This window comes from Eucalyptus grandis, chromosome 8 (genome assembly GCF_016545825.1).
Source record: "Eucalyptus grandis isolate ANBG69807.140 chromosome 8, ASM1654582v1, whole genome shotgun sequence".
Taxonomy (NCBI): Eukaryota; Viridiplantae; Streptophyta; class Magnoliopsida; order Myrtales; family Myrtaceae; genus Eucalyptus; species Eucalyptus grandis.
The window spans coordinates 56309984-56321767 of NC_052619.1; the positions used below are offsets into that span (position 1 = coordinate 56309984).

Consider the following 11784-nt stretch of genomic DNA (forward strand, 5'->3'; position numbering starts at 1 on the left):
GCTGGAATTAGAAATGATTGGGACCATATCCCCATATCTGCAGGGCGAGCCACTGTGCACGAGCGCCATGTGAACGCCATATATGTGGGTCAATCTAATTGCTGTTTGACGGGTCACGGGCAAAGGATCGCTACCCTTTTCCATCCTCTTATGGGTACAGAATATCATGAACACCATGAGGGAATTCTGAAACTTACCCACTTCCTCACGTGCATGGAGATGATGATATAATTGAATTCGAAACAAGGAATCTAATTATGAAGTTCTTGCTTTTACTGATCCCGGGCCAAGTTTCACTGAGTCAATCACAATTCAACAAGAATTTCATATTATGAAAAGCATTGATATAGCTATACAAGAAAATATCGAGCATGGACCGTCTATCTATTGGTAAAATGAAATAAATTAAAAAGATCCATTGATTCTCTATTTAAAATAGATTACTAATTCGGCTCGTCCTAGTTGATTCAAAAGGGTTTGAATCCTTTAAAATGATTTATCCAAAATTGGCCAAAAACTCCAAACTTCGTGAGGAATAGGAGAACCAACAAGAGAGTAAATTTAATCATTATATCCTTAGGTAAGGTATGTATTTTGATAGCTATATGACAAGAAACGAATCTAAAGTTCATCTAATCTGCTTATATATTCTCTACTAACAATCTAAAAGTCCAGACACCCCAGAACCAGATGAAGATCGAGTAGAAAAAGGAGCTCTTGCGACAAGAGAGGAGTCACGTAAAGTGTAATTGCTCTGAGTTTTGTCGAATTCAAGCTTATATCCTCTTTCTTTATTAGGGTAACCAAAGTCTCTTAACTTTCTCTACATGTATATTGCTAACATGACGCAAAATGGATCTAGTGTCGATCTGCCAAACAAGTTCCCCATCAAGAAAAAATAAGCAAAATAAAGAATGAGAGAGAGAGAGAGAGAGAGAGAGAGAGAGAGAGAGAGAGAGGCAAAATGGATCTCGTGTCGACCTGCCAAACAAGTGCTCCATCAAGAAAAATAAGCAGAAGAGAGAGAGAGATAGAGAGAGAGAGAGAGAGAGAGAGGGATTAAGCATCGTCACAAAAGCATCGTCGCCCCTTGCGATCGCTAGCAAGGTTCGCTCGGTTTTAGTCACGCTCTAGCAAAGGTCATGCGACCCTCCCCAGGAAAAACCGAGGCTCTCACGACAATCGCGATGGCAGTAGACAGCATTTTATGACCCATTCGAATTTTGTTGTGATGGTCCAACGTGTCTTGTCGACGTGTTCTGTAAATCCTAGCTTAGGCCAAGCGACCCTTGGCAGTGGTTGCATTTGTCAGCGATGCCCCAGGTTTTTCTTCTTCTTTTACTGATTTGGCTATCATTTGGCCCCTCATTAAAAGCACGCATCTATTTCGCACCCGCACCGAAAGCTTGTCTGTGTTACTTATAATGATTGACACGAAAGAGGTTCATTGCATGAACAGGTAAAGTAAAAAGAATCCAAGTGCTGAACTCAAATCCGTGGACCAACTCGCACAGGTTACGATAGAAAGTCAAAGTCATTATCGTTCCAAATGTCTTGTTCTTTGATTTCCATCCTCCCAAGTCTGTTTAACCAAACAATACCATATATCAGGACAAATCTCCCTCGACGGGGTCGTCGGATCTCGAGTCAAAAGTGATCGAGCGATAGCAGACAGAGAGTCGTAGCCCGTTACACAAAACCCGAGTTGACGTGCTTCCAAGGGAAGGATCCATTCCTCACAAGTGAAACTCCAACCAGCGCACGCAAAGGAAAGAAGATGGCTCTTCTCGTTTGTCGAACCCGAACATACGCAATAATTTTGGCGAAGAATCGTTTGAAATTCTTGCGAGATGGGGTCGAACGTGCATTCACATGAATGTCCAATGATAGAGACGCAAATAATTTGGTGAAGATGCGTTTGAAACTCCTGCAAATTGGGGTCCAACGTGCATTCACATGAAGGTGATGGATGGCTAATTTTAATTTTCAAAATTGACTTCAAATCAAAAGCAAATGCACTCTCATGTCTTGAAGACTCAAGGGATTTATAAATTTGAAACGCTAAAGTAATGCGAAGACAAATAATTGAGAACAAATGAGGAAATTGCAAGGAATCATATTGGAACGTATTATACGGCTTTCATTCTTGATGCCATGCTTGCTCAATGACTGAAATTGGACATAAGCTTCTTAAAGGAAATTAATGAAGCACGTAGGCAAAGTAAAAAGCTTACAAAACATGGCTGGAAAGATTCTATAATCACACACAAGTACTGGAATTAGGAAATCTAATCTAATTTGAATTTAAGCAAAATCTAATTTGAATGATCTTCTACAAAAGCTAACCAGCTCCTCATAATTTTTTATGCTTTGATTGATGCTATGTGATTCTTGCTTGTAGGGCATAATCTATGCAGTATATGTGTCGAGAGATATGTAGGATGAGAGGTGTTGGAGGGGCGTTTACTTGGGATTTCTTTTTGTTTCTTTAATGAGCCATTTTATTACGAATGTTGATATTCTCCCGCAAGAATCTCTAATCACCTCTTGTGCACTACTTTGAGGATGATTTGTAGCTACTCTAATCCTCTATTAAAATTATCCCTTGGAAAATGATTCATTCTTGATTCTTAGATTTGTTATAAATTTCACTTAAAATATATACATTAAAAACTCATGATCGATAAACTCTTCAGATATTTACAATTGATGAGCTGCTAAGCATTATATAGAATGGGTCTCGTGAGTTAAATGTAGTGCCATTGCCTAGTTACGGCCACTAACTTCTTTATGTTCGGTTCAATGTTTGGGTCTAGTGTTAATATGCGACCGTAGACTTTTGGCACTGAGCTTGCTGCAAAGCTCCCTTGCCATGGTTGCCATGGCTAAGCGCTGGCTGTATCCCTGGTGAGCACAAGGGCCACCTCACCAATAATTAAAGTGGTGTTCTTTAATCATATATGGTGCTAAAGGAGACTGGTATCTTGAATTAACCAATCAGAGATGAGTATCGGCTAATTCTAGGCCCACCAATAATTAGGAATCAATTAGCATCGATCCATCATGAGATTGATAAATATATAAGTATATTTCTTTTATAACTTGCCATTTCGGAGGATACAACCATATGCCTTTACAAAATAAATCACACCCCTCGAATGAAATAAACTAATTCCGAAGCCCTAAAAGGAAAAAAAAAACGAAGATTTAACGAACGAAATAAACTTCCTCAGTAATCCGATTCTCTATGCACAAGTCAAACTCGTTCTGAGGGGTCAAACAAGGGCTGCGACGCAAGCAACCCGATTGCCCTGGAAGACCGCCACGTGTCCGCAACTTGCTCCGACCGGGAGTCCACCTAGACTTTCGAGCTTTTTTTGACTCTGACTGACACGCTAAACGCCGAATGTCTTTTTTCCCCATTTCCCATAAGGCAAAATGATCGCCACGTCAGCACCTCCGCGGCTTCGGCGACGCCCACCGAGTTTTACTGAGTCTCGCCTCTCCCGACCGGCGACAATCCTCGCTCCAGGTCCACCTCGGTCGCCGGAGGCCCACGACTCGCCGGGCTCGTCGCCGCCGCCGCCGACGGTGAGGGGCTGCCCCCACCTTTCCTGGTCAGGATCCTCTGAACGACAGCATCCGGCTCACCGGCGACCTGAGCCGGCTCGCCGGCGTGTCGCACCTCGGCTCGTCCTCCGGCTCGGCCCACCGCGGCACCTCGATGGAGAATCCGGCCAGCTCCGGCGGCTTCCTCCGCCCGGAGAGCGGCGGGGCCTCCGCCGACGAGGAAGAAGCCGCCGCCATCCCCGGCGCCTCCTCGTGATGGCAGGACGAGCAGAGGCCCGAGCTCGTCCCGGCCTCGGCCCGGTCAAACCCAGGGATCGCGATGGCGACGAATTCTTCGCCGACCGGCTCGACCGGAGAGCGGCAGAGGGGGCAGGTGGAGGGGAGTGGAACCACATGTCGATGCAGTCGACGTGGAACGAGTGCTTGCACTTGGGAGCAACCGCGCCTCCTCGCCGTCCTCGAACTCCGACAGGCACACGGCGCACTCCGGCCGCGCCCTCGCCTCCGCCGATCCCGGGGGCGGCGGGGGCGGGGGCGGCGGCGGCGGCGGCGGAGGAGGAGAAGGTGAAGACGGGGAGGGACTTGAGGACGGAGGAGTCGAGGCCGCGGGAGGCCTGGGGGCGGGGAAGTCGGCGTAGAAGACGATCTGGGTGCGGCGGTTGAGGCGGTTGCGGCGGAGGAAGCGGCGGCGCTGCTGGCGGCGGAGGAGGAACCAGCGGGCGTAGAGGTGGAGGGAGATCATGATGATGACGACGAAGAAGAGGACGATGATGGCGGCGAGCATGATCCTGCCGTTGAGGGCGTAGGTGTTGGGCGGCCCGTTGCCGCGGAATTCGGTGTTGGGATCGCCGCCAACGTAGTCGTCGCCCATGGCGTTGCAGTCGCCCACCAGCCGGTTCGTGAGCACAGAAAGAGAGAGAGAGAGAAGAAGAGAGAGGAGAGGGAGAGAGTAGAGAGAGAGTAGAGAGAGAGGGAGGGGGATGTTGGTTTGTGCCTGCGGTGGGAGGAGGATTATTAGAAGATGGGAGAGAGAGAGAGAGAGAGAGAGAGGCGAAAGTTCGTGAAGGTTTCGGGGGCGCGCGGAAAGATGAAGACGAGCCCCAAGGGTTTCTCCCGGTCCCTTTGAGACGCCTTGGTTGACCCGGGATCCTCTCGCATCCTTCCGGAATTTACCGTGTTGCCACCACTGCCGCCGCGTTCCCCATTTCACACGAACCCCTCGTGCTGGACATCATCTCCCCATTAAGGAGGTTCGGTCCGGTTCTCTAATCCTAAAAGTAGAACTAATGTCCGGATGGTGACTGCATATATTTTTTCTTAAGAAACGTAAGTTAAACACTATCTCATTTAATGGTATTGTAAATTACAGATCAATAACATTTCACTAATCATTTCTTCCTTCAATATCTTAAGATCTTTCATTTTTTTCTCATTGTACATAGACACTCTTTAATGACCGAGAGTAAAAGTGATTGATTCTATTGGACTGATCTAGATTAGTCTGTAGTCTCAATTTTGGAGATTGGGAGCCGATCACCCTTATTCTATTTGAGGCCCCGACTCGATTCGAGTCAGAGTCCAAGTCCCATAGAATATCTCGCTAAGCGAACGATGTCGGATGATGAGCGAGTGAGATAAAAAAGATTCAATACGGTGGTGACTGGAACATCCTGCGCGTGTCGGAACGGGCGTCGCCTTGGAGTCATGCAAGCTGACGCCTCCACATAAATTTTTCTAATCGCCTCGAAATGATTAAAATCGGCGTCATAAGTGAAGTGGCGTTGGAAGGCAGGAAATTAACTTCAAAGCATGAGCAACGAGATGGGTAAATTAAATAAAAAGAAAAATTCAAGAAACCCCCTTAAAAAAATTTAAGAAAAGTGAGAAACCGAGTGCTTCGAATTGCAATTGACTCGCCAGCCAGTCAGATCTAAACAATATGCTGGACGTGTGAAAATCGCGTTCCCTTGAGCAGCACGTCTTTCGCATCGATGGGACAGGTATCCGGGTCTTCGTCGTTTCCCCCGACGACCGGCGAAATCAAAGGATTCGATGACGGGTTCGCGGGGGAAGAATTCGATCCGTGCGGGATTGATTTCGGGATCGATCCCCCCCAATCTCCCGAAATCAAACCTGATTCTCGGTTTCTAAGGAAGTAGCACCTCGCCAGTCTTTTGGGTCCAAAAACGAGAAAAGTCCGACTCTAGGGACTTCGATGTGACGAGGATCACAATGAAACGAAGTCTCAGCAGCTCGGGAAATCTCGATAATACACCGAGCAGTTGGTTGGACACGACGGTACCCTGCCAATCGCCAACCACTCCCGTCAACTCGAGTTTCGCGCCGATTAGCACCAATCATATTGGGATCTTTTCGAAGTATGACCGAGTCACACCACGCGATCTAGACTCTACTATTGATAGACTGATCTAGATGAGAAACACAATGAAACGAAGTCTCAACAGCTCGGGAAATCTCAATAACACACCGAGCGGTTGGTTGGACACGACGGTACCCCGCCAATTGCCAACCACTCCCGTCAACTCGAGTCTCGCGCCGACAAGACCAACCATATTGGGATCTTTCCGAAGCATGACCGAGCCGCACCACGCGATTTAGACTCTACTATTGATAGACGATCTAAAATGGGTTACAAACTCATATCTTAACTCATGTTCGATTCTAAGTAGAAAAACCCACATTTGACAAGTTATATTATCACATGAATCAATTATATTCAGGATTACAATGATAAAATTCAAAATAATATGGAAGTTAATTAAGTTCACTTTCTCTTGTCCTTATTCAATCTCATGCTTGCTTACCTCATGCTCTCATCTATGTTTGGATATAAATTTTCTTAAATTAGTTGAATTGTATAAGTATTTTAATAATGGATCTGGCTTGAATGGGAATTGGACTATTTGGGATTTGATCCAAAATTCGCATTGAACCCCCGATTGACCATTGGCCCGTTCTACAAATTGGACACCACCTGCATTGAGTCAGATGAATTCATTACTTTTTCACCGGACGGCAATTTGATGTGACAGTCTTATTGATTGACTATCATCAAACGTGGTTACCGCGTTGAACAAATGCACAAAATACAACAGGAGTAAGCGAAAAGATAAATAAGTAGCGGGAAACTGACGCAGGAAACCCAACAGCATTGCGCGTTTGCATAAGGTGGACCAAGACCCACGGAAATCTTTAATAATGCAACACGCGGGATATTCACTCACGCTTCTCCTTCCCTCCGTTGTCCTCACTGTTGTCCGACACGGTTTTGGTTTTTGGACTCTTCGGTCGCTCTCACCTGCACCACTCTTTCCTTCATTGACTCTGGAAATGAGTCCTTGGAGGAGTCAACCAAACCAAAACCCCAAACCCACGTTCGTACCTACTCCTCAAAACGATCTTGTTGATTAGCATTGCGATCGAGGGGTGAAATGGTTGTGCTCCAAGGCAGAACGCGGTACTGGTGTCGTAGGTCCCGATTCCCGAACCGAACCAGCAGAGTGGTGTTGAGTTCTTGGGTGATCAGCGGAAGGTACTGGCGTTCATGCCGTCCATGCAATTCGCCATCTTGCGATTGCAGGGTAAGTTTAAAAGGGTGGAATATATGGAGCGCAAGACCTCTGCCAACATATTAGAAAAAGAATTAAAGCTTTACAAAAATGTGGTGGTGTTACATGGCCCCAAGAAAGTTGTGATCTAAGCAATCACGTTTCTTTGCTGGGGAAGGAATGACAACACTAATCACATTGCTATCTATGTTATAATGCTCGTTGATCAATTACACTGGCTTAATAATAAATTAGACAGTAACCGAAATTACCGATGCCTACGTTCTGTTAAGAGTGTCAAACTAAAGAGGAAGAGGTCCCAATCTTATTTGCTCTCGAGCTGTACAGCCACTTGCCCTGATTGTCCAGAACAAGGATACGTACCCGTGGCACACCATGAGGTTCATGTCAACCAGCAGGGTGTAAATCAACGGGCTCCACAAATCGCGAGCTCCTTCTCCTTTTGCTGTCGGGAGTGCACCGCACGCCGCCTACTTTCGCAACCTTAATAGGGAACTTAGAATGAGGTCGTGACGATGATACCCTTGACCTAGGCCTCGAAAGAGAATTGGCAGGAGACTTCTCCCTCTCTCTGACCGGTCCGTTCCCACCGCCTTTTCCCGCGTGTTTTATGGGAGACCTCAGCCTCTTCTTCAACTGTATTTCCCTCTCTCTCGTCTTATTGCCGATCAGACGAACGTGGAAAGGATTCACAGCAGTATAACAGACAGATTCCCTGATGTCACTCCTCTCCAAATCAACATCTCCATTGTTCACCTGAATTATATTATAAGCATGTGGGGAAGCTTGTGATTTTAGCAATCTTCAAAGTCATTTGAGTGAGTATGATTTTACATGAGTGATTGACTGACATAAATTGGATAGCAGACAGAAAAGTGCCAGCATAATAAAGAGATTACCAATTGAAGAAGCGCAGAGAAGGTTCGAGCCACATCATGCTTCTCTGGCCATGCACGATATCAGCAAAGGACATGGCATTCTGTTGATCTGCTTCTACAGAAAGTTTTTCGAGGATTTTGGTGCTGTATCCATGAATGTCAAATGGAGGGCGAGAATCCTATCAGTAAATGAAACTTCCGAAAGTCAAAGAGCAAGGAAAACAGGACCGTGGACTTTAGTAATAAGATTAAACAAGAGCTGTCTTTTTTTTTCCAAGTGAAAGAAGCCAAAAATATTTACTTGCTCTTCCAAGTTGTGCTCAATCTTTTGTTTCCATGTAGAAACTCGTGCAGCCAATTCAGTCTGTTTCTCACTTTCAGCTATACTGGTAAGGAGAGCATCCTACCAGCAAAAAATGGATTAACAACACTTTGTCAGATATGGCATAAAAAGCAGAGTCTCTCGTTTCATTTTCTCACATGACTATTATTGCATCACATGGCATAAGCAGAGGTTGGTGTTGTAGGAAAAGCAGAAATTTTACATATAGCAAAATTTCACAATGGTAAGAAAAAAGATAGAAAGTATTCTCTCAAACCAAAAGGAAAATTCTTTAGGGTGTATATGCAGTAATGGTTTAGATCTAGTGAAATGTCAAATAATTACTCAAACAAAAAACAACTGACAGACCACATTGTAACCATATGCTACAGAATCAGATGGGATACTCATAAATACAACTGATTTATATGCAAAAAGATTCCTCATCAAAGTCTTACAGTAACTGCAAAGTCCGGCTGGTGGATTAAGAGGGAATATAGTATAAGAAAGTCAACTAGAAAGTGCACTATGACCCCAAAAAAAAAAAAAAAAAAAACAAAGAAAGTGCACAGGTCACTGACACTCACGCAGACAGGGATGAAAAAGCTCCAATTACTTCCCATAAGTGCTGACTTGACAAGCCATATGTGCCGGAAGCACTAAAGTTTCAGCAGAAATGATACTTACTACGTGAGAGTGACAAAGCTATACTTACTAGGTGAGAACGACAGAGGTCTTCTAAATTTGCATTTGACACCACAACTTCATCTCCAAAAGCCTCATCAGTCTCCAAATGAACATCATCATCACGCTAACCAGGTAGCACAAAAGGTTTAGGAGTTTGCACCCATAAAACTTCACAATATGGACTATCGCTAGTCAATCTACCTTATCAGGGAAATGTGCATCTTCATCCATTTCATCAACATGCACATTCTCAGGCATGTCCGCATCAACTTCATCAAAATCAGGAACTCCATCATCATGTCCCTGATCTCCGTTCATGTTATCAAAACTACCAAAAACATTTGAAGTTCCACAAATTCCATCTATCAGCGACTGTCTTAGCTGCAATGAAAACACACATAACATTCATTGATCCGAACCCAAACTATGAGATGAGGATAAACATACAATTACCTTTTCAAACAATGGTGGGGATTGGGTCCCCTGCCGTCTTTCATGGGTGTTTTGATTTTCCCACACATATGTGAATTCTGGACTAATAGTGCCATGTCTTCTTGCAAGAGGAAATTCATCCACTAAAGAGACTTTCCTCGAAGAATTAATGGAAGGCTTTCTGCAGGCTTTTACTAATTTACAAAAAAGGAAAACAGAGCTGGAAAATTCAGCAACATGACAAATGAGAATATAATCAAAAGATATATGTTTTAAGGACCTCTTTTGAAAGGTTTCACTTTTTAGATTCCCAGGTTCATGGGGATTTAGAGGCTTCCATGGGTCGTCATTGTCATCGTTGTCATCATTATCTTCATAACCGAAGTCTGCAGGTCCTGCATCATCATTATCCATGCCAAACTCATTTTGAGAGTTTATAAAGTCATCAGGAGCAAGAGGATCTAGCCCCACGTCACAACCACCAACTCCGATTTTGCAGCCAACAGGAGGAGATTGGTCCAAATTGTTCCGGCTCTTTCCAGCAGATGACTTATGTGCACCACCCCCAGAGCGGCCTGTTGGGGATTGAAAGCTCTTGCGAGTTGATTTGACCTTGATTCCTTGGCTCTGCCCATTTCTAACATCTTCCTTTAAGAACGAATTCACTGTGACAGCATCACATGAATCTAGGAGGATAAAATCCCGGAAAATTTCACTGCTGGCCAACTGCAAGGAAGATGGTCATAAAACCTATTTACTGTGACGGAAAAGTCAACTTTTTGAGGCATCAATGTATTAGAAGATGTTGCCAACTTTTATACCAGATACGACTCCAATTCTCCAGCTGTACCAGAAGCATCTAAGCAATCACCTTCCAGTACAACCAGATTGGCTGGAGGCTTCACGAAGTAATTTGGTGGAGCATCTTTCTCTAATGAGCTATCCAGAGAATTCTTCGGGTCCACTGCAGTACAGAGGATTTTAGCATGCAATGCAATATTGAATTAACCTTATCGTGAAAAGGCAATGCAAAATAGGACCACCTGGCACATCATCTGAGATCCAAAAGGATCTTCATCTTCATCTGGAACCACGCCTAAATCACTTTCTTGGGGCCGGACTATTGTGCTTTCATCCTGATTTTGCTGCCTGCTCCAAGCAAACATGAAATCTAAGCTTAAAGCTTCATCTTAGGAACTCCACGAGAATAGCTCTCAAAACACAAGCTTGCAAGGTAAGCAGGCTCTTGAACGTTTAACAATAAACTCCAAAGTGCATTTCCTGATTAGGCCTGTCTACGGCTGAGTCGTTACGACCATTAAAGTAAGGCACATAAGGAATACAATCATGTCCGCGCCCAACCCCCCCCAGCTGCACGTCCAGATGGGTCATATGTTCATTCCGTTTTACGCATCATCGTTGAATTTCCTCCCAACAAGTAATTCTTCGTCAACACTACTCTTAGAAAAAAAGGAACTTTTCAATACAGTCCTAGACATAATATGAATTGCACATCCATTGCAGCTTTAAATGACAAAAGACTACCTCCAAGCCCTACACAATCACTTCGTGCAGAAAACATGGCTTGCCCATCAATTAGCCAATTCTAACAAATGCAAAAACAGGAATTCGATGCTACACTTCATACCGCTAAAACAGGGGAAAACTTAATTTTGTCTAAGAAAACGAGAGACAAACCGTTGTTGAGAGATGAACTCCAAAGCGTGCAAAACCAACGAATACAGATATTCCACCTTCCGGCTGTACACTTGGGCCGAACCCTGGAGCAGCAAAGCAGCTGCATTCCCACGAAAGCCTCCCAATTAGCATTACGAAAGCACAGAATTCGCAAGCCTATCTAACCCGGGGACAGGAAAATGAAAATGCAACCCAATATCTCAAAACCTTCAGCGAAATTCACGTGGATGCGTCCGTCCTCGTCGTCGGGTATCTCGCCGGCGCAGATCTTGGCCAAGTACTCTTCGAGCAACCGGTCGAGATCGACGGCCCAGTTGGATTCCGGGTCGCGCTCGGCGTGGACCCTGTGGAAGCCCTCAGGGACGCCGCCGGCGGCCGGCTCGTCGCGGAGGCTGGTCATGTCGCGGCGACGACTGAGGACGGGAGGCTCATTCCGGCGGTTGCTCGGCTCGGTGAAAACCCTAGAGTTACCGCAAATTGGAAGGGGAAACCGATCGATGGAAAGGGGTTTCGGGGAAAGCGAAGGTTTTTCGAACGACGGGGCGTGAGACGGTTCGAGGGCAGGAGCTCAGCCGCCGGACCGGCAACGGCGAACGTGTCGCCGGCG

At 45.3% G+C, this 11784-nt stretch overlaps 2 protein-coding genes across 2 annotated transcripts; both read right to left on the bottom strand.

The window, feature by feature from the left end:
- Nucleotides 1-3064: 3064 nt before the first annotated feature.
- LOC104415171 (RING-H2 finger protein ATL64) lies at nt 3065-4637 on the bottom strand. The gene is given in 2 exon segments (XM_010026424.3): nt 3065-4198; nt 4201-4637. Coding segments are annotated over 2 exon segments (792 nt in total). The 5' UTR covers nt 4442-4637; the 3' UTR covers nt 3065-3647.
- A 2667-nt stretch (nt 4638-7304) lies between these two features.
- On the bottom strand, nt 7305-11784 carry LOC120287373 (condensin-2 complex subunit H2-like). The gene is given in 13 exon segments (XM_039300159.1): nt 7305-7916; nt 8060-8109; nt 8112-8217; nt 8340-8441; nt 9076-9171; nt 9249-9428; nt 9501-9673; nt 9760-9779; nt 9781-10205; nt 10301-10443; nt 10510-10628; nt 11178-11277; nt 11385-11784. Coding segments are annotated over 13 exon segments (2076 nt in total). The 5' UTR covers nt 11578-11784; the 3' UTR covers nt 7305-7547.